This window comes from Eptatretus burgeri, chromosome 13, assembly GCF_056783735.1.
Source record: "Eptatretus burgeri isolate ZD-2024b chromosome 13, Ebu_testis_v1, whole genome shotgun sequence".
Taxonomy (NCBI): domain Eukaryota; kingdom Metazoa; phylum Chordata; class Myxini; order Myxiniformes; family Myxinidae; genus Eptatretus; species Eptatretus burgeri.
Window position 1 is genome coordinate 9,714,111 of NC_140973.1, and position 24,035 is coordinate 9,738,145.

A 24,035-nucleotide genomic window follows, 5' to 3' on the forward strand; every position below is an offset into this window, starting at 1 on the left:
AGGGAACTCATCCTATTATACATTAAAAAATAATTCCTCTGATTCTGGGACTTTCAAAAACACTGATTATATATGTAATATATTTAATGTTACAACCTTACATCGGATAATTATACAATTCCACAGTTGTATCCGTGATACTACACTTCCTTTGGTTATTGTCCTTCCCTTTTTAATCCTTATTCAGTGTCTATCAGCACCTTTTGCACGTACGGGCCAAAGAGTTAATGACCAATTACATAAGCAAACCACGTACAGCTTGTGACGGCAGAGTTTAATTGTCTAGAAACAAAATGTCATGTTCCCCCAAGCTATGGATGCCATTTGATGAGTTGAAACCACTTAAAGTGCTTTACCTTCTTTGTGAGATAGGCACAAGCATAAAGGTTGCAAGCTGTTTGTTAGCTTCAAGTGTCTCAAGGAGAGATCTGTCTGTCTGTTCCAATGTGAAGGAGAGTTGTGATTGCTGTCTTAGTTCAGGAGCTACACATGAACTGCTTAATTTTTTGACGCATTAGCAATTAGCATGTCATCCCTAACATCCTCACAAGTTACAAATGCTATATTGAATATTGAATTATCACATCCTTGCTAGTGTTGGAAAATTCGCCCAGATGCTGCAACTCTTAGCACAAGTAGCCCTCAGGTCTGAGAGATTCCTTATCTCGGTTTTGTTTCTGTTCTGGACCGTGGTGAAATGTGATGGCGTGCACTTTTCATCATCAGTTGCAAACACGACAAAGCCCACAAGGTGTCAGATTACCGCAAAACAGTTTCACAAAAGAGACGTAAAGCACGCAATAACAATTCAATGTGCACATGTACCACCATTTGCAGCCATCATGTTGCCAGACTTACATCGCTTGCCTTGGCGCAATTGTTGTAGCCAAGAATGGGGGGAAATGCGCAATAGCATTGGCTTCATCTGCTGAACAATGGAAGGAGCATGTGGAGGAGTCTGTGCTCTCTGCAAGAAGCGTGCTGGAGCAGACTGGCTGGAGTACATGGAATTGTCTGATCCATTGCTCGATTGGCGTGCATAGCTCCTCCTCTGAAAGAGAGATGTGCACAGTACATAATTGTGTGTGTGTGTCTTTTTTTAAATCCTCAACTGTAGAGGGAAACTGGGACAAATTGGGTTACGGCATGCATGCAGCGGAACATCCCCTCAAGCTGTTATTCTTGGAGAATGATATTATGTGCCAACGCATTGGTACTTGATACAATTGGCCATGAATAGCTGCTAAAGTTGACCGCTCAATGCACCTCAGTTTCACCTCTGAGAGTTAGTTAATTTCAAACATTGCAAATTGATTTATATATCACCTAAGCTTCAAGGAGGCGCATAAAGATAAGTGGATTGAAACTCAAGACATGCGCGACTTACTTTAAAGTCGGTCTAACAATTACGACGCAAGGACTTTGACCATTACACCACCAGATAAACATGTGGATCTTTACTTCCTACTTTGTTGCCTCAACACCGAAGGACAAATTGATCTGATTCTGGTGAAGATCCAGATCCGTATACGAGAATTAAATTTTTTTTTTTAAAGTGATTCTTCACAATTGAGAGGGCCAAGACGATATGGAGCATGATTTCTCAAAATGTTGTGGAGGGATTATGACAAAATTTGGTAGACGAGTTGCGTAGTTGACAAGAACAAGCCGATGAGATTTTGTTTCAGGACCGGATGCAGATAAGGCCTATTAGTGGGATACAAAACAAAAACTGTTCAAATCTGGTGGAGGTATGTGCTCTACTGAGTGCTGTTCTAGTTTATACTGTACCCATTAAAAATATATATATCTTTTTCATATCTTTCATTGATCCGTTTCGTCACCAGGCTTCAGACAACCATTTGGGTTTAAAGCAAAGAAAAACATTGTATTCAAAATGCACTTTGTGATTCATTACCGCACATGCCAACTATTTATAGTGATAATTATATATAATTTGCACTATTTATAGTGATCAGTAACTGCAATGAAGGCATACTACACAGACAGTCTGACAGTGCCTTCAGAAAGTATTCACACCCCTTGACTCATTCACTTTTTCACGTGTTAAAGCCTGAATATAAAATGGATTAAATTGAGATTTTTTTTGTCACCAATACTTTATAATGTCAAAGTAGAAATTTTTTTTGAATTTTTTTGTACAAATTAATTAAAAGCTGAAATGTCTTGAGTCAATAAGTGTTCAACCCCTTTGCAATGACACTCCAAATTGAGCTCCGGTGCATCCAATTTATTTTGATCATCCTTGAGATGTCCCTACACTTGATTGGAGTCCACCTGTGGCCAACTCAATTGATTGGACATGATTTAGAAAGAAACACACCTTTCTATATAAGGTCCAACAGTTGATAGTGCATGTCAGAGCAGAAACTCCACCATGAAGTCCAAGGAACTGGCCACAGAACAAGATAGAATTGTGAGGAGGCAGATCTGGGGAAAGGTATAAAACAATTTCTAGAGTGTTGAAAGTTCCCAAGAGTAGAGTGAACTCCATCATTAGGAAAGGGAAAGAATATGGAACTACCCAGACTCTTCCTTGAGCTGACCGTCCGACCAAACTGAGCAACTGAGCAAGGAGGACCTTGGTCAAGGAGGTGACCAAGAACCCAATATCCACTCTGACAGAACTACAGAGTTCCTTGGCTGAGATGGGATAACCTGCCGGATGGACAACAATGTCTGCAGCACTTCACAAATCTAGGCTTTATGGGAGAGTGGTCAGATGGAAGCGACTCCTGAGAAAAAGGCACATGACAGCACACCTGGAGTTCGCACAAAGGCCCATGAAAGACTCTGAGATCATGATTCTGTTGTTTAATGAGATGAAAATTAAACTCTTTGGCCTGAATGCAAAGTGCAACATCTGGTGGGAAATCGAGCACAACTCATCACCCATCGAACACCATCCCTGCAGGATGCTTTTCAGCAGCAGAGACTGGGAGACTTGTTAGGATAGAGAGAACAATGAATGGAGCCAAATACAGGCAAATCATTGAGGAGACCTGAGACTGCGATGAAGATTTATGTTCCAGCAGAACAATGACCACAAGCATGTCGCCAAAGCAACACTGGAATGGCTTCAGAACAAGAACATGAAAGTCCTTGAGTGGCCCAGCCAAAGCCCAGACTTGAATCCCATTGAGAATCTGTGGAAAGACTTGAAGATTGCTGCTTACTGACGCTCCCCATCCAACTTTACAGAGCTTGAGCAAATATGCAAGGAAGAATGGGAGAAACTCCCCAAATCCAGATGTGCAAAGTTGATACAGACATACCCACAGACAAGTTGATACAGACAAGTTTATACAGAGGCTGTAATCGCTGCCAAAGGCACTTCTACAAAGTATTGACTCAGGTTGCTGAACATGTAAATTAGATATTTCTGTATTTAATTTTCAATAAATTTGCAAAAACATTTAAAAACATGTTTTCACTTTGTCTTTCTGGGGTATTATGTGTCGATCAGGGACAAAAAAAATTTAATTTAATCCATTTTCAATTGAGGATGCAACACAAGAAAATGTGAAAAAGTCAAGGGGTGTGAATACTTTCTGAAGGCACTGTAAAAACAAAGGTCAAAATAAGTAAAACTTTCATACAAATTGATGTGTACATATATGAATCATATATTCATTTGCAAGGATCTCCGACTTGGTAATTTAATGGTGACTAAGGCTGGTGTTGGCTTAGCAGTGAGGGTGGCTGGCTTAGGATCCTAGGGTCCTGAGTTTGAGCCCCGTTGCCTGCTGAATTAACACCAGGTGGGGTTGACTCAGCCTGTCATCCTTCCGAGGTCGGTGAAATGAATACCAGTGTACTGTAGAGGGGCGCAGCATCAGCGGCGCAGCCACACTTCTTAGAAATTATAGCTACTCGGCAGCCATGCTGCCATATGCAACAGAACTCCTCACCAGTGCAGCCATTTATTTACCAAAGCAATCTTTTTACATTCTCTCACTAGATTTGCCCATTTTAACTTCACTGTGGATGATCTATTAATTTTGACAATGAGCAGATTGAGATTGGAGTGGAAAAAAATGTTTTATTTAATCATTTGGGCTGGCAGTATGGCTTAGAGTTACGCACACTCACCATTGAGTCGTCTAGCCTGGGATCGAATCCTGACCCAGTTATAAACTGTTTCACAGGCATGGTGATTCATCAATGTGTGTGCTGTCCCTCGGATGAACATTTAACTGGTTGTCCCATCTGCCAGCATTAGTTGATGGATGTTAAAGACCCACGGTGTGCTTTGCGAAGAGTAGGTGAGATAGCACTGTCATCCTGAAAAATTACAAGTTCCTGCCCTGACTTTGGAGTTGCAACCCATCCAGGATTGCAAACATTGCTAAGAAACCGCTTCAATAGAACCGGCACGCTGTACAGAGCAAGGCACATTAATGAATTTCATCTTATCAGATCATGATTATGATTATGATTCATGATAGGTTCGGAAATACACGATAAGCATTACTCACCATTTGGGGAATATTTTGGAAATCAAAGTCTGCAAAACAGAGTGGTAAGAATAAGTCTGCAAATATACATTGCAGCTTGCTGCATTGAAATATAATTTAGCAACTTCAAGCTTATTATAAAATATCGATGAAAATATTAAGTCATCCAAAATTTGTTACATATCGGAATTTGGTATTTGGGAGTGTCACGAGATGCAACGGTCCTTTGATCGATTGATTCACAATAACAGGTGAGAGTCTTCCAACTGAGTTTGTTTAGCAAACCAAATGCGGCAAAGCAAACAGCAACTTGAGACCCACCCTTCGCGACACTGCTCCCCCTTTCCCATCTCTGCCCCATGGAGAGAACTTCCGCGAAGGTTCCTCCTTCTACAACATACATACAAAGGGAGCATATGCCACAGCGCATCGCTGCGCCCACTTTCGGCCGGTACACCGGGACCTCTGGCTGGCTATCCCTCAGGCAGATAAATGGCCCATCCCCTTCTCTTCGGGATAAGACATTCCAGCCACCCACCCAAAGGGACCACCTCAGGTCAACCCAAGGAGACCGTCGTCTGGTGGACGACACCCCAGCACCACCCCGACGCACACTGCAGTGTGTTTTGCGGAGAGTGAAGTGTTTTATTCTGACTGGAATGCAAGTTCTCCAACCAGCTTGTGTTTCCTAGCAGATTCCAAATCCAGAAGTAACCGGAAAATTCTCGCACCTCGGATATTATTATATACAAGTCAAGGGCTAATCTCAATGTTTTAACAATCTAACCTATTCCCCTTTTCCACAAAACAACTTTACGAATACATAACACACTTCCACAAACATTACACACTAATATATTATGTATAACGAATGTGTTATGTCTCAAACCTTTGGCATACTGGCGTTAACCTCCCTCTGTACCCATGCACTGCCCAAGAGACACACAAATAATTTGTGACAAGGTGACCATAGTTATTACGACAATGTACAAAGTCTAACTCTTGAGAAACTAAACACAAAGTCAACTACTCCAGCTAAGTGTCCAGTCAATAATAACAGGACACTGTCATATGAACACCAAAATCCTGTTGCAATAACAATCAGGGAATCTCATATGCCTAATGCCGTTTTGAACAGCAATATCACGTGTTATTACATTTCTCATGCACGTCACTTTTGTCAAGAACAAGCAAATACAGTAAGATTGTATAACACTATAACCGAAATACCAAATCGTTAATTTAGCTATCTCTTGTTCTACTCATAGATATTCAAAGTTTTGAATCAACAGCTTGCTATTTCATGATAAAACAGGCATCTATGTTAGATTGCACTGCACTTTGCTTTGAGATTCTGCTCCCAGGATAATTACAGCAATACAAGAACATCGTATATTTGGTGGAACAAGTGCACCAAATGAAACCCCAGCAACTAACCTGTCCGCCGAATAAGAAAGGTGACCTGTGCACCAATGGGGAAGCTCTTAAGCAGGTGAACAACTTGTGCGTGGCTCAGGTCACCAAGGGCTTCACGGTTGAGCTCCAGCAAGATGTCACCCACACGTAGGCCTGGACACCGCTGCCGATCCGTCACACCACGCACATATTGGCCCTTTGGTCCATCAGCGATTGTGAACCCGAATCCAGATGCCCCCTTGACAGTGTGAATCGTCATCAGCTCAACTTGTGACGGAGCCTGCCGAATGGGTCACACCGGCTTACTTCACACATTGGGATGACAGGTCAGCACTTCCTTCCTTCCTTCACATTTTATGATCCTCAGGAAAATCAAGTGAACAAAACGATGACAACATGCAAAAGGTATGTGTAGAGATAGTAAAAATGCACCTGCTGGCTTGCAGTCGTCAGGCTACGTTCAGACAAGCTGGATTCGGAGCTCCAATGCCCATTCTCTTCCAACGACTGGTTGCTGATAGCCACAGACTTGATAAGTTTTGTGTTTGGATTGTCACAATCATGTGGCAAAGGATAGCCACGACAGAGCTCTAGGTGGATGTGATTTCCAATGGGGATGCTCTTCAATAGCTCCACAACCTCAATGTGAGTATATCCCAAAACACAGTGATCATCAATTTGCACAATCACGTCTCCTGTAAACAACAGTTAATATAATGAATGAACCGTGAAGTCCTAGAATGCAAGAAAAATTGCCAGGAGCCTTAAATAAGTCTCTCCATGAGCCTTAGACATGAGAGCAAAAATAACTCATAAGACTTCAACATGTAAATTATTCTATAGTCTACAAGCTCAGAAAGCAACTGATGACATTGCTGGCAAAGTTAAATGTTATACGACTAAATAAAGAAACTGAATATTTTGTGGAGCAACCTTTCACGTGGTGGTACTGTGAGCATCCTGGATGATTTCTGTGACCTTTTGAGTCAGGATGGTGATTGTTACTTTCAATCAATCAGCAAAATGTCAGGTTATTTGGTGTGCCCTCAAAGAATTGAAGAATGAGCTCCACCACAACGCAAAATGAAACAATAATTGAAATGCAAACTCAAAGCCGATCAGAATTCCATGATGCTCCAAAATATCTCAATAAGGAAATACTTGATGACAGTTGGGTACAAGTTTTGGAGGCAAACACTCCAACAAAACTTACACCCAACTGAATTACATGTGCTTTTGGATACTGAGCTGGGAGAGATGCACAGACAGACATTCTGTGAGCGGTGCACGGACAAACATTCTGCGAGCGGTGCATGGGCAGATATTCTGTGAGCGGTGCACGGACAGACATTCTGCGAGCGGTGCACGGGCAGACATTCTGCGAGCGGTGCACGGGCAGACATTCTGCGAGCGGTGCACGGGCAGACATTCTGCGAGCTGTGCACGGGCAGACATTCTGCGAGCGGTGCACGGGCAGACATTCTGCGAGCGGTGCACGGGCAGACATTCTGCGAGCGGTGCACGGGCAGACATTCTGCGAGCGGTGCACGGGCAGACATTCTGCGAGCGGTGCACGGGCAGACATTCTGCGAGCGGTGCACGGGCAGACATTCTGCGAGCGGTGCACGGGCAGACATTCTGCGAGCGGTGCACGGGCAGACATTCTGCGAGCGGTGCACGGGCAGACATTCTGCGAGCGGTGCACGGGCAGACATTCTGCGAGCGGTGCACGGGCAGACATTCTGCGAGCGGTGCACGGGCAGACATTCTGCGAGCGGTGCACGGGCAGACATTCTGCGAGCGGTGAAGGGGCAGACATTCTGCGAGCGGAGCACGGGCAGACATTCTGCGAGCGGTGCACGGGCAGACATTCTACGAGCGGTGCACGGGCAGACATTCTGCGAGCGGTGCACGGGCAGACATTCTGCGAGCGGTGAACGGGCAGACATTCTGCAAGCGGAGCACAGGCAGACATTTTGCGAGCGGTGCGCGGGCAGACATTCTACGAGCGGTGCATGGGCAGACATTCTACGAGCGGTGCACGGGCAAACATTCTACGAGCGGTGCGCGGGCAGAAATTCTGCGAGCGGTGCACGGGCAGACATTCTGCGAGCGGTGCACGGGCAGACATTCTACGAGCCGTGCATGGGCAGACATTCTACGAGCGGTGCACGGGCAAACATTCTACGAGCGGTGCGCGGGCAGAAATTCTGCGAGCGGTGCACGGGCAGACATTCTGCGAGCGGTGCACGGGCAGACATTCTGCGAGCGGTGCACGGGCAGACATTCTGCGAGCGGAGCACGGGCAGACATTCTGCGAGCGGTGCGCGGGCAGACATTCTGAGGGTGGGAGTGCCCGCTCGTGTAAAAAAATCCTTGATGTTTCTTGGACCATTGTGAGTACTGTATTTCTTTGCAAGAACATTTTTAACGGCCGATAATGTACAGGCATCAATGGGCATCATGGATCAAACATGTTCCGCAGCTTTTTTAATGTCCTTCTTTACAGATCCATGAAAGTTTGATCAGAGTTGACCTGTACTACTATTTATTCAGCCAAAATGCTTAAACAAAATACGAACGTTGATTTATTCTGAAAATGTGACAATCATAATTGTTATTAAAGTACGCTTGTTACATAACTCATGTCAGTGTGCATTTGCATTTACACCAACGAAAAATCCAACACATTTCACCTCAAACTGTACAAGCTATTTGATCGTTTCGTTGTCATAGTGGTTAAAAGGTTTAAGTCACCAGTCTCTATGAGCCCTTCAGCTGCTGCCGCACTCTCTGGGATGAGGCCCTTGACTTGGAGGAGCTCATCAGGCCGATCTCCTCCCACAATGGTAAAGCCGAGGCCCAGAGGTCCTTTCAATAGCCGGGATTGTAAAAAAGTCCCAGAAAGTTTACTCCGATCATTTATGATTGGAAGTTTTTCTGTGTGAAAAGCACACATACACACATTTATTGATCATAATTGATTATCAGCTGGGGATGAAAATATGGGAGCAGATAAATTGAAAATGATGTTTAACATGTTTGTGATAATTTATTAGAAACACAAAGCCATAAAGATTGTTTTTTTTTTTAATGATAATAACACATCCCATGTAAAGAAGACAAAGGCATAAGAGAAGTGTAAACAAAATTGAATCACACACATTAATATCTGAAAATTATTGTTTACATATGTACATATTTTTTTGTCTGTTTGGTGAGGATGAGTTTTGCATGGTACTGCCTTTTCATAAATAATATTATATTTATTATCCCACGTGTTAACAAGAAGGCAATTAAGAGTCAACTAATGTGTGGACTGGCACGGTATGCAAACCATTACTCCCTCCATGAAGGTTATTAGTGAGCCAGCTGAATGTACACTGGCAATCTGATAATGAGACGTAGTCGCTCACATGAGATTAGCTTAGTTTTCAGATCTTAGAACACAAACATTTGTTATGAACGAGACACAGGGGGAGGTGTTGTAACAGAACGGCACAGATGGAATATGCCAAATGAATTTGACCCGGAATGAGGTGAAGTAGGTTAGAGTAAGTAAATGCATTCTGAGAGAAGGATCGGTGTGGGAACAATGAACCATGTGAAGTGCTGCTGAGCAGGCACACCGTGTTACTGCTGTGGTCAAATTTGTCATTAAAAACCAGAAGAGCTCAGAGAAGAGTTATTAGTGGCAGAACTGAGAAATTAAGAACTCAGAGTATCAGTTTTAGTAATGGAGAGTGCTGTTGAGCAGTTAGGGATGGGCTCAGCATGAAGCCAAATTATTTGCAATGCAGTGTTATGTGTGTGGACTGTATATAATATGTACAATATGTCACGTAAAATATGTGTATAATCACATTTCAATAAACGTGTATATAATATGAATAAAATGTCACATATAATCACGATACATGTATGTGTGCGTGTGTGTGTGCGCATACGCCACCGTCACTGGTCATCATCTCCACTCGTGAGTCTCTAAGACTGAACTGAGCCTTCCCTGATCCTGAAACATCCAACTTCACCCAAGCAAGGAACCACAACTCATGGACCAAGCCATCTCCTTATCCATGCTCATTTCCCCCTTCGTCCCCGAAGTGGTGACTATGTATATCTGCGTGACCTCCCGTGTGGCCACCAGGGTATTCCCAGTCTCAGTCTTCCTTTCTTGACAGGACAGAGTCAGAAAAACCAAAGAAGCCGCAAGGCCATGACGCCAGGCCACATCCCAAACACATATCGATCGGCGCAACTCCAGTCGCCTTATGAACGGCCCTCAGCCTCAACAAAGCTGCCGTCCTTGGCACGGTTCTCGCTCCCATCAAAATTGTTGTATTTGGCATGCTCCTGGATCACACAGAACTCGATCCCATGCGGGTGACACTTGGCAAAAAGGGAGTCGCCAAAGCTTGGGCCTTCGTTCTTAGTATGATGTGGTTAGCAAAAATGCAACAAGCTGCAAGGCCAGGCAACAAGCTCCCAAATACATGTCAATTAGAGCAACTCCAGGAGCCATATGCACAGCCCTCAGCATTAACAAAACTACCGGCCTCGACTCGGTTTTCACTCCCATCAAAGTTGTTATATTCGGCACGGTCCTCGATCCCACAAAACTCGGCCTCTCTCGTCAACGGGTGAAACTTTGCAGGAGGGAGTTGCCAAAGCTTGGCCCTTCTCTCCCAGCAGCATGGGGTCAACAAATCCTGACATGCTGCAGTGCCAGGCCACATCACAAATGCAAGTTGAATGGTGGAAACAAGGACCGTGCACGTATCACATTGAAATTGCCATTTTTGTTCGGTCTTCACTGCCTTCAAAACTGTTATATTTGACATGGCCCTCGGTCAGTCCTTTCCATCCCAGGGAAGAGCGAGGCGGCAAAACACGTCGCCTCCCGCCTCCCCCTCACCGCTATCGTGTGTGTGTGTGTGTGTGTGTGTGTGTGTGTGTGTGTGTGTGTGTGTGTGTGTGTGTGTGTGTGTGTGTGTGTGTGTGTGTGTTTGCACAATATTACTACTACTTGTTTAACAGCTCCAATTATTTCCACCTTCTTGAGAGGTTGGCTGGGGAAGTTGTTTCCTGCTCATGTTTTTCAGGAACCAGCAGGCTTGGCCTGCAGTTTGACTAAAAGTAGCAGGAATTTAGAATTTGTTCAGTGTGCTGGCCATAACTCCTCTTCATGAAAAACACCATGGGATATTTAACATCCAACAAATAATGTTAGCAGACAGGTCACCCACCTGCACATATATTTGAGAGTTGGAGTGTGTGTATGTATGTATGTATGTATGTCTGTATGTCTGTATTAAAAAAAATAAAGGCCCCTTGGTGAAGAGGTTGAGCTGATAATCACAGGTACAGTCAGGATTCTTTTCCACATTCGCCCCACGAGGGATAAAAGTCGATGTATGAAAATTGATCTCTCATATACACAGACACACAAATTTTGGGTCTGCCTGGCACGCACATAAGACATCGGCCATTGTAGCTTGCAGTGTTGGTGTGAGACACTCCTGAGGCTATCCTGAATACTTAATAGCTCAGTGAACTGATGCCACGTTAGCCAAGAGGCCATGTGTTTGAGTCAGGATTTCTTCACACTAGCCTGACGTGAGAATTTATTCCTGTTTATTAAATTACAATATATGTACAGTATATCAACATTAAATGTGGAAACCACCTCAGTTGCCATCTGTGTAAAACACAGAACCACGCACTACCAAATGCATTGAGCTGCTACACTGCTAACCAGAGCATCAGTCAGTCTACAGGAGTTTATGAGCCTTTTTGGCAAGATAATCAACCCTCCCCCTGATGGGAAAAAAAATTAACCAACAGACACGTTTGTGACTCCCAGAATGTCGTCAGCGTGGAGTCAATTTCTCCCAGAAAGTAAACCGACATGCCGTCCTGTAAAGAGGTATGTACGTTTGCACCTCTTAACTGGAATGGTGACGATTATGCTGTGTGCCACACCAGCATTTGCGAAAAGGGTCCTACCAAAACTTCATCGGAAAAATCTTGGATAGGAAAGCAACATGGGCATATTTTTGGTTGTTTAAATTTTATGGGTTCAGCTAGTTATAAATTAGGAATAAAATTCCACAACAAACCAAGCACTGCAGAAGAAATGAAAGAAAAATCAGCTGCCTTTACCTGGGCTCCCATACTAATTTTTGTCTTGACACCCAGGTGTTGGTCACAAACTTTTGCCAAGAGCCAAAATCTACAAACCTTTGCTGACAGTGAAAATCTAAACAGCATTGCCAAAATTATCATAAGCACAGTCATCAATGTTTGTGGAAACTTGTTTTGTTTCTGAATGTTCCAAGAATGTGTCATAATATTGTCATATAATTATTGCACAGTACAATGTATCTATATTAATAATAGTAGAGTTCCCACAATAGGGTCACGTGACCGGTTTTCCGGGACCAAGGTTTGAAGGTTGATTGAAGTCAATTTGAAGGTGCCGATTAAAATGAGCTGGGATGAACCTCGTGAAAATGTGGGCTAACTTGTCTAGACGCGAAAATTCAAAATGGCCGCCACACGGCTTCCAGTATATTAAAAAATTGCATATCTTTGTCCGATTTTTATGATTTTTGGGTGTCCGTCCGATTTTCTACATGTCCGATTTTTATGATTTTTGGGTCTAAACATTTGTTTTAAGGTCAAATATTTCATTTATCAGCATAATATCTTGTTAAGTGTAACAATTAGAATTAAAAAAAATGCTTTTTTAATCATTTTTGCAGAAAAATCCTAGATGGCCGCAAGCTGACTGCAACGAAGAAGACCAGGAAGACACCCTGAATAGTTAAGATGCATCGGTTTTAAGTAAACTGAAATGTTACTACGTTTTAACACACTTTTCATTTATTACAGAGATCCTTGAATGAGTCATAGCCATGTCATCCAAGGGAAAAGGTAAAAAAAGGAGACATGAGGAGAGTGAAGAAAGCCACAAGTGCATCCTCTGTGGTGAGCATTGCGATGAAAACAAATCCAATACTTCCCCTGAATCATGGGACAATCTGAAGACTTTAGCACAGCAATGGCATCATCTGGATAGGTTTGGAACAGTATACGACACCGTGAATTGGGATGCTGGACCACAAAACATGTTCTTTCATAAAATTTGCAAGATTACATTTTCTAGTAAACGTCATATACAGCTGGCAATAAAGAGACGAGACAAAAGTTTGGCAGCTGAGGAGATACTCCATGAAGAAAGTAGCTGTTCTGCTAGCTGTTCTGTGGAACGACCCCAGAGACTATCTCGAGCAGCAAGTGGGGTGATACATGACAAAAACTGTTGCGTATGGTGCATGAAGCCGGAAGATGAAAAACACCCCACCAGGGACAGATGGCATATTATGCAAACGATGGATGCCTGGTATGCATTCAAGGCACATACAGTGTACCTCCAAAACATCAGGATGCGTGATCGCATCTTAACGATTATAGATGCAATACCAGATTCCTTTGCAGCAGAAATCCGCTATCACCGGTCCTGCTGGAAGAAGTATGTGTCGCCATCAAAAAGCAGTGAAGATGGTCAGCTCCATGTACAAGATATTCGTCTTTCTGAAGTACGAGAGATGTTCTTCAAACAGGTACGCTTGGTTGTGTTCGAAGAGCATGAGTTGCGAACTCTACAGAGCCTGCTGTCTGGAATTATAAGGCCTTACTGAGAAACTTTGGTTTTGACCCCAGTGGCAAGAAGTCAAGCAACATCAAGGAAATGCTTCAGAAAGAATTTGGTGAAAACATTGGCTTTCATGACCGCCATTGAAAAAATGAAAGTACACTAGTATATGATACATCAGCTGGTGGCAGCTACACTGAAGTAGCCATTTATTCATTGGGTGTCAGTGATGATCAGCTGCTCAACAATGTTGCGAGACGCATGAAAGATGCTCTTGCTAGTATTCCTGAAATGGCATGGCCACCAAGTGTCGAGGAATTGGAGACACCACAGGCCCCAGATGACATGCTTTTGAAGTTTCTGACATGGTTGAAAACCCCACAGAAGCAGAACTTTGAAGAAAGCAGCAGATATCCTGTGGTTCATGCATTTGCCTCGCTGCCTTTGTCATACATCACAGGAAAAAGCTCTGCATTTCAAACACAGCTGTCATTGACACAGCATGGACTGACCCAAAGTCGAGAGATTCTGGACATCCTCAAAAAGTTCTCCCTCGGAATCAGCTATAAATCTGTTCTTCAACTCTGTGATTCATGGGCAAAGCATGACCTTGAAAAAAATGATGTATGTCCAGTAGAGCTTGCAGAGAATATTCCTGGAATTGGCATTCTTAACAATGACAACTTCTGTGAAGACACACTGACAGGCACTGATACGTCCCACCGCACCAATGTTATGTTTGTGCAACCTCAGAACCTGGAAGTAATTCAAAGTCAACACCCAAAGTTTATATTTGTGCTCTGTGATGATTTCAGCTATCACCTTGCCAAGTGGTTGCAACATCCAAACAAGTAATGCAGTCGAAGCCTTCTGCAAAGCTGCAGATCTCACCTAGTAAGTTCCTACACGGATCTCACAAAATAATTTACTCCCCCCTCTTTTTCCCTGCAAGATCCAGTGATGTCAAATTTTCCTCGAAATCCATCGTGCACCTCATCTGCTGATCTGAGAACCTCAGATGCTTTGATGGTGAAACTAGATCTCGCCAAGAATATTTCAAAGTTTTTTCAAGACCTTCCAAGATGTCACTAAATCTTTCTATTTGGTAAGGCAAACTAGCCTGGAGTACAATGTGCTATCTGTTAAAGATTGGTCATCAATTTCTTCATTTACAGATATAAACTATAACGGGCACTCAGTAGAACGCATACCTTCGCCAACGCTACATTTTGCCCCCCCCCCGCCCCAGAAACCGTTGATTGTGAGGGTATTTAATCCCATACCACATCTACCATCTCATATGTGTTATGATGGCTTAAAAACATTAAATTTCCTGTGTCATATCGTTTATCACAAGATTGGGCATTGAATTCACAACATTTTGGCATTGGTTGCATGCAAATTGGATAGAAATCGACCGCACTATGGCAAAATGACGATTTTGACCTTTTCATGACCTCGACCTTGACCTTTGTACTCTTAATTTTGTAATTTGTATTAGAGTGTGGGGAACAGAACAGTCAACATTTTGGTGTTGGTTTCATGCAAATCGGATAAGAATTGACCGTGTTATGACTAAAACCGCACATTTTGCAATGTCGTGACCCCCCCGACCTTTGATTCCCAACCACTAATAAGGGTTATTACGTCATTGTGTCATGTCACCTATCACAAGATGGGGCATTGAATTCTGAACATTTTGGCATTAGTTGCATGCAAATTGGATACAAATTGACCGCGCTATGGTAAAAAGACGATTTTGACCTTTTCATGACCTTGACCTTGACCTTTGACCCGATCGCTCCCAAAATCTAATCAAATGGTCCTCGGATAATAACCAATCATCCCACCAAATTTGCTACGATTCAGTTCAATACTTTTGGAGTTATGCAAATGACAAACAAACAAACAAACACACATATTCAGAAATAAATAAATACACAGCAATCAAAACATAACCTTCGCAACAAAGTTTGCGAAGGTTACTAGAATGGTGCCCAGTCGAGTGCATACCTCTGCCAGGCTAAACAGTTTACATTTTGTATTCCACTGATAGGCCGGATCAGCATCCACACCCAAACCAAATTCTAATCAGCTTGTTCTCGTCACCTAACCAACTCATCCACATAGTTTTGTCATAGCTCGTCCACAACTTTTTGTGATATCCTGCTCACAGACAACCAGGCAGGGGTGAAAATACAACCTCCGTCCACTTTCGGTGGCGGAGGTAATGAGGCCAGCAATACATTTCGTAAGGGTCTCCTTTCCCTCATCAGCAAGTTCATTTACCCAAATCCAACTCTCTGTCAAATGTCAAACTTGTATTTTGGGGGCAATCTTGACTGTCCATTCCTGCTAACTTGGCAATGAAAGAATACCCTCAACTCATGCAAGAGGTCAGGGCAGTCTTACAAGACAATTATCATGCATTTCACAGAACTAGACAACTCAAGTATACTCTCTGTTATATTTGAATGAGATTGCCAGTCTCTAAAGTTCTGTTCTGTTCTGTTCTTGCGTCGAGCAGCTTGGCTGCCGGGTGGCTATCATTTCTTGGAAGCGTGGCTGTGCCGCTGATGCTGCACCCCTCTACCAGTACACTGCTACTCATTTTGCTGACCTCAGAAGGATGAGAGGCTGAGTCAACCCCACCTGGTGTTAATTCAATGGAAAGCAACATTTGAACTCAGGACACTAGGATCCAATGCCCACCATCCTAACCATTATGCCAACACCAGGCATAAAATGTGAGATGTTCAAGCCCAATGGGATGTTAATATGAAATTTTAAAGCCTTACTTTTACTATTGTCATGTAAATGTTATATAGCAAGTAGGCCAAAACTTTGGATCATTTATCATTTTGTGTTTTGTAGATTTTGGCTTGGGGAAAGGTGGTGGACAGAGGTATGTAAGTGATGAATACTACAAAAGTGCATGAAAATAAACTTAACAATCTGGTAACCATATCAAAGGTTAACTCATTACATTTATAAGTGCTCAACGACTCAAATGAAAAAGTTTTGCATAAATTGTGTAAATCATTGCTTTTCAAGCCTATTTTAGGTCTATATAGATAGTAGTGGAGTATGCTGACACATTATAAGCAATACCGAACCATGCTTCGTACGTCGGAAGATAATAAATGGCAGCAGTTGCATCATGACCTCCCATTGTCCTCAGTCTCGAGTCGTGCAATGTTTCAGCTTTCTATGTCACCCGGAAGGTACCGAACATTAATATTAGTCAGTCAGTGAGTCAGTCAGTCTCAATCAATGAGTGAGTCAGTGAGTGGTCAGAATGAGATATATATATATATATATATATATATATATATATATATATATTAGTTGAGCAACTGTGAAGTAAAGGGTAATGTTGACCAAATTTACTGGAGTTTTATGAAGGAGATTTTGATGGGGTGTCGGTGGTTGACAGCAGTTTCTGATTGATTTGCAGAAGGCATTTGATAAGGTACCACATAGGTGGTTGTTCGCTAAGGTGACAGCTTGTGGAGTGGCTGGTCAGGTAGCTAACTGGATTGGAAACTGGATTCGTGATAGGAAGCAAAGAGTAGGTGTGATTGGGAGGATGTATAGCTCAAAACAATATCCAAATTCCCATTGTGTAAGTAATGGGATACCTTCGGGATCACAGCGACGCGCTGCTCCGGCACATGCTCCCATATCTGACCTTAGGGATCGGTACTGGGACCAGTATTAATCATTTACATGAATGATTTGGATTGTGGGATTAAGACTCGACTTTATAAATTTGCAGATGACACAAAGCTTGCCGGTAAGATAGATAGCAGAGAGGGAGGGGGGAGGTAGGCAATTCAGGAAAGACTAGATACTTTAAGGGATTGGACAAAAATTGGCAGATGCAGTTTAAGTTCAAGAAATGTCAGGTGCTGTGGATTGGTGAGAACAATGAAAATATAGATTACATGATGCAAGAGGAAATTTTGCAGCGTGTTACACAAGAGGATCTGGGGGCGGTAAAAGATACGAGGGTGGGGGAGTGGGGGATTAAAAGCACAGTGCCAGTGCCAGGCAGCTACAGATAAAGCTAATGAGGTTTTAGGTTTTTGGGTATTCATAGGGGGATAATTTATAAATCAAAAGAGGTGGTTTTAACACTGTAGAGGAATTTGGTGAGGCCTCATCTGGAATATTGTGTGCAGTATTGGTCACCACATCTGAGGAAGGATGTGACTGCCAAAGAGAGGACACAGCATAGGACTACTAGATTGGCCAGAAGTTATATTAGAAGTTATATTCCTAGATTGGTGATATGTTTGTGAAAAAAAAACATTTTCAAAGTGTTAATGTGCTTTGAAGGTTGTTTCTTAAAAATTGTACATATTCAAATGGATCCTTAGTCAGCAAAGAGTCACTGCATTAATTACCAAAGTTCTCTGTAATTTATATGATAGAATTAACTACAAAAACAGATTCTAAATCCGAATATTATGAATTCATTGGCACTACCAATTGCCATTACAACATGCCATTGGTATAGTTACATGATAACATGAATAACTGATAACAGTGATTAATCAAAGCAAAATATCAAGTAGAACACCGATATTGGTTGTACCAAAAAAAAAAGATGCATTGTGAGAAAACAAGGAGAAATTATTTAAAAAAAAATTCATCAATGACAGCAGAATGTAAACAATTCATGGCAGAAACTTACCAGTGCTTTGTATGTGCAGATTTCTGTCACGTGGTAGGGGTCTCTCATACTGAGTACACCTGTTAATGTGACTGGAGGTTATACAGAGAAAGATCAAAGTTAAACCTTAAAAGTTATATTTTAATAAAAAACACTAATATTTCTATTTTATGTCAAAGTACTTGCATAACCTAACATATTACAGATATGGCATTGGGGATAATTCAGAATAGATTGGAATAGTTACTTCTTAACACATGTAGTTATAAGTGTATCGTAGGTTCATGTATATTGTTATGAGTGTTATTCATGTACATAAGTGTATTGGCAGGACGTGCATGTGAGAGTAGGTGTATAGAATGGCGTCTCATCACCCTGCCCCTTATCTTCATGTCTAAACCCTGCCTTCCCATTCTCGTATATTATTCAAACTGCCCCGATCGTAAATCTGTCAATACGTGTTATTCTCCTTCCTTCTGTGGTCCAATGGGTGCCACTAGCCAATGATTGTTTGCTGCGTGGCGGCAAAGATGGGCCGATCAGAGCAGGTCAGTGGCGCGATGAGGAAAACAGAAAAGAACAAAAAGATATGTAAGAGCACCATTTCTCTCTCTCCCTCGAACTCCAGATCTCGACGGGGTGAGTTCCGTCCTGCCAGCTCTCAAGCACCTGACTGGAGCTGCAGCACACCATGAGGACCCTTCACCTCACCCCCGACAGACCGCCCATGGCACAGCCTGGTCGGATTCCCTGGTGCTGTGCCAGGGTAGGCCATGCATACACGATAGCGTGTGAGGATCTGGGAGTTGTGAGCGGAGTGCTTTGGACCACATGCGCAGGCAATAGGCTAACACAGGAAAGACTTGTACCCTTTCTCTGCATCTTGTTCCCCACTATCAAAGAGTACAAGGCATAATTATAATCTTGTCATAAGTATCGTGGACACGAAAAGCGTAATAATTGTTAATTATTGCTTGCAGCTGTGTGTTACGTTCTTCTTTTTCTCCCCCCCCTCCATTATTGGAATTAACATAATTATTGTTGTACATCCTGTGTGATCATTAAGGAATGGGATTAGGTAGCGTTTTACTTACAATTTCATTACAACATCATTCCACATCCGGTATGTTGGCTGTCCACCATTACTGAGGGGAAGGGCCAGAGCTGAGACTTAATTTGCCAAGCACAATATCGTTTGAAACAGTTTTAGAACTCATCACCACGCATTTAAAAACAATACACCAACCAACATAATTTGTACGTTCTTTTGTTCGTTTTGAGTCTCCTCCAAAATGGTGGTTTTTCCAGAAAACAGCCTGGAAGTAGTGATGTCACGGAAAACTATCAAGAGCGATTGGCGTTATAACCCGCTTGGTGGGAAAATTGAGTCCGCGCTTTTGCTCATGTTTGAAATCGCTGAACGCTGATTGTATCCGCCCGGTAATCTTGATGGCATTTCAGCCACTGTTATTGCATCATTAGATTCAATTGACCGGGTGGTAGAGGGGGTCTTTTCATCTGACCGCCCCCCCCCCCCCACCAACATTGCATTGTGAAATGATGCTAATAATTAATTCATTCTCTTGATAATGATGTTTCATATTTCTCTAACTATGAAAAGAAGCTTTTACATATTGTGCAAACAAAGACAATGGAACCCTCTTTCTTCTTTCATAGATGCTACTCTCCATAGCTGTCCAATTCACCCTCCGCGCCTCCCCATTTTCCCCATGCATAAATAATATGTATTGTATATATATGGCCTCTAAAGCTATATCTAGAGAGAGACACAGAGACAAAGAGAGACAAAAATTTCCCCATTCAACATTTAAAAAAAAAGTCAACAACAAAATCAGAATCATAGGATAAGTATTTACTCTTTGGCACAGCTGCTTTTAACTCCGACGATTTCACTACAAACAGACAAACCGTGAAGCTGCTTTATAATTTCTCAAATATTTGCCTCGTAAAAATATCACAAATAACAACAAAAAAAAAAGTCAAATAGTTTACGTCACGATTACATAATCATCATCCTTTTTTCTTTTTCATTCCATTGCATGACAAAGACCTCCCTACCACTCTCTCACAAGCCCACTACATGTCATTGTACAAGCATATGCAAGGACACTTGGTGGCTCAAAACATGTCAGCCACAGGATGAGATGCTTTGCATGTCGCTGCCACAACTATTTCTCAGTATTCTCTTTTTCGCCGTTTCTGCGAGTTTAAACATGCTCACAAAAACAAGGGCGAAAGGTGGCCTTTAATTGCAATTCACTGTTTGGAAGGTAAGGCATTCCATTAAGAAACGGAAAACCAAATGCTCTCACCTGGGTCAGCTTCAACAACTTTCATTATAACAAACAAACGGAGAAAGGAAGATCTCTATCAATGTTTGGAAAACACCTTTTGCTTACACGAGTAAGATTGCGTTTACGTAAGAGAGAATTTCTATCTGCAAATACATTCCTTTCAATAATTAGAAATCTGCAATGTAGTAACCTTGGAATGTCATACAGGTTAGCATTCTTTAAAATATGGGCAATACCCCTGGGCACTCACCTGGTAGAATAATGATACTGAGTCAATGTTGGACAGAATCAGCAAATTATACCAATGAACCAATGTTATAGGAAATACATATTTTGGGGGGCAACACCCCCCATAGACCTCCCTCGACCCCAATTTTTTTATTCAGTCCATCATAGGTGTAAAGGTAGTGGTCAAGTTTCATCGGAATTGCGTGTGTAGTTTCTGAGAAGAAAGTAAATACCTATTTTGGGTGGCACCCCTGTAGATCCCCTGAAGGCACGATTTTTTTAACGCCATGAACAAACTTTGGTATATACAGGGTGGTGTTGGTTGTAGTAAAGTTTCATCGAAATCTTATGTGTAGTTTCAGAGAAGAAGTTGCGAGTATTTGTGGATGGATCTCCATCAATGTTTGGAATTATTGCTTGCAGGATGGACGACGTTTGGAATGATTGACGACGCGCCATCCCATAAGCTCCCCGGAACTACGTTCTAGGTGAGCTAAAAATATGAATGGTCTACACACTAATGTGTTTGCATGGCTCACATTTTTTTGTGTTGCACAACAAAGCATTCGTGATATTAAGCTCGACACCCTTAGGGGTATAAATGCTACATGAATGAGCTTTCATCACACTCCAACGTAGATATCATGAAGTCTGAAATGTCAGTATGTGCCATAAATACTCATAAACCGAAGTATCTGCCCATCACACAGTGTACAATGTGTGAAACATATTTGGCTGTGTATCTATCGGCACCTCAAAATAAAACAAAACATTAAACATACTCAAGGTAATAAGTGCCATGTTCTGGATCTTCTATCTTCTCCCAGCCATAAGGAAGACCTGGAAAGATAATCACCATCATTAATCCAATGTGTTCGCAAGCAACTGCCGAAAAGTACTTGGACCGCAATTGTGACGCGGTACTTACTCTTGTCCTCTGTTTCCTGCGTGGCTTTATTGCTGGGTTGTTTCCAGTGATCCATGTTGACGAGGTCACTGCAGAATGGCATTGCATTAAATCTTATCACAAGTGACAGATACCTGAGCTACAGATCTGAAAAATACACCCGAGCGGGTTTGACGGTCAGCTCGGATAGAAAACTTGATGCAACTGAGTGTTGATCAACCTTAGCGACTATGAAAAGTAAAAACAGAATTTAAATTGAACTTAAAATAACCACGCGAATCCGTGTTTCAGTCAACGGACCTTGTGTTGCCCAATAATCAGGGCCAGACAACAGAGGTAACAAGAAACTCGTTGGTCGAATTAAATCTTCTTAATAATCCCTATGAAACCCATTGTGCATTATAGCCGTCCGATGCTTGTTTGCTGCGTTATAGCCATCCGATGCTTGATAGGCCATTCGACCAATCGGTCATTTTGCACTTGATGACCCTGTAACCTTGACCCCAAGGCGAAAATGCGAAAAAGGGCTCAGACGATCTATAGAGAGCAACTAGTATTATCATCGTGTCAAGTTAGAACTCAATCGGCCGAGACGTCTAGGAGGAGATAGAACGAGAGTAATTCGACTGCACGCAGTCGACGGGTATGCCTCCGCTCTCCCGCCCAAACACTTGAGTATTGACATATTTGACCCTTGACCTTTATCATATCTGGGCCAAAATATAATCAGTTAATTGCCCTGCCTTACTTTACCTTTTTACCAAGTTTGATGAAATTCTACAATTTGCTTCTTGAGTTATCACGCAAACGAAAATCCGGATGGACGAACGGACGGACAGACAGAAAACCCGGAAACATAATGCCTCTGGCACCTTCGGTGTGGAGGCATAAAAATAAAATTTGTTGACAGACGGACAGATGGACGGACAGATACAGACAGACAGACCTGAGGAAATCGAACGGCTATATTGTTGTGGGGCCAGGTATCGGTGACGAGCAGGACCGCAAGAAGGAGCAGTAGAGTCGGCTCCGCCGAACACCCGGAATTTAGATCGTACCTTTCGGAAAACTCCGAAAAGTACGGGTCCCTTACCGGACGGTGAATCGTCAATAATTACACCACGTGGTACAGAGTTATTTGCCAACCTTCAAAATACCTAGAGATCCACGTGGCGAGCTTACTCAGTATTCACACCCTCGACGGAGCTCGCACGGAATGAGCTCTAGCGTGCTCGAACCGTGTGCGACCCGAGCGGATGATCGCCGAGATCCGTCGGTCCAAATGTCCCCTTGCAGTGGCAACAATGGCCTGGCTAATTCTCCAACACGCACCGTGTTAAACCAATAAAAGAAACACAAAAACGAACCAATACATTTAACACATGGGTTTATTTATAATGGGGCGGGGGGGGGGGCACGCAAGACGCAGAGTTATCCGAATATAGAGAAGCACGTATGTACAGGCAAGAGCACTTATAAAATTACTACTTACTAGACTGGCGCCACAAACACACACACACACACACCCAAAATAAATGGACCCAAAGTGGTCTTTATTGAGGCCTCCAGCTCGGAGGGAAAGGGCGAGCTGAAGACCAGAGCCTGTATCGGACCTGTCCACCTCATGTGGTCTTCGAGCTGATTCTAACCGGGCACCAGCGAGCCGCGAGCGGCCTCCCGAGCTCCGCTCAGCGCTCGTGCCGACAACCAAACTTCTCCTCTGTATCCTTCCGAGAGACGGGGCGCACCCCTTGCGGTTCAGTTGGCGGCAGGATCTCTGAATCTCGAGCTCTTGGTGTTGTCGGCAGGGACGCGGCGCGCAATCCTTGCGGCTCCGGTGGGGAATTGGGTGTCTCTCAAGCTTCAGCTCCCGCTGTCCGACGTGCCACACCCTTATTCACCCTGTCTTCGGGGGGGGGGGGAGCGCCTTCGCCCTGCCCACTCTCCCTTACTGGACGGTTTCGGTGTGCAGAATTGCTCGTCGTCCTGTCATTGGCCAAAACGAGCGGCAAGTCCGTCGATTGGCCCGTGGGGGTGGTGACGTCACGTGGACCCCTTTCTCCCTGTCACGGGATCTGATTGGCTGGGCGGCGATCACCCCACCCATAGCATGCTGATTGGTTGAGGGCCACCCCGTGAGGCTCCTCCTTGAACTCCGCCCACCAAACAGGCGGAGGAACATTATTCTGCATGGGCTCCGCCCACCAAACAGGCAGAGGAATATTATTCTGCATGGGCTCCACCCACCACACAGCCAGAGGAACCATATTCTGTGTGGGCTCCACCCATGTACGTGCTGACACACACGTAGGCAATGGCGTCGGTCAGAGCGAGGTGAAGGTGATGCTGGCATTGT

The 24,035-nt window shown here is 43.2% G+C and overlaps 1 protein-coding gene across 3 annotated transcripts in view; it reads right to left on the reverse strand.

Moving 5' to 3' along the window:
- LOC147013809 (membrane-associated guanylate kinase, WW and PDZ domain-containing protein 1-like) overlaps nucleotides 1-24,035 on the reverse strand; it is a 79,709-nt gene that overhangs the window by 35,781 nt on the left and 19,893 nt on the right. For 2 of the 3 annotated variants that reach the window (XM_085851051.1, XM_085851050.1), the window contains exons 3-10: nucleotides 21,701-21,768; nucleotides 21,555-21,612; nucleotides 18,251-18,321; nucleotides 8,652-8,834; nucleotides 6,327-6,589; nucleotides 5,916-6,174; nucleotides 4,500-4,528; nucleotides 859-1,051 (exon numbers count right to left, since the gene is read on the reverse strand). In XM_085851051.1, coding sequence (XP_085707177.1) covers nucleotides 859-1,051; nucleotides 4,500-4,528; nucleotides 5,916-6,174; nucleotides 6,327-6,589; nucleotides 8,652-8,834; nucleotides 18,251-18,321; nucleotides 21,555-21,612; nucleotides 21,701-21,755 — 1,111 coding nt within the window. In that variant the 5' untranslated portion in view covers nucleotides 21,756-21,768. The remainder of the gene's footprint in view (nucleotides 1-858; nucleotides 1,052-4,499; nucleotides 4,529-5,915; nucleotides 6,175-6,326; nucleotides 6,590-8,651; nucleotides 8,835-18,250; nucleotides 18,322-21,554; nucleotides 21,613-21,700; nucleotides 21,769-24,035) is intronic. The other variant, XM_085851052.1, reaches the window with a different exon arrangement.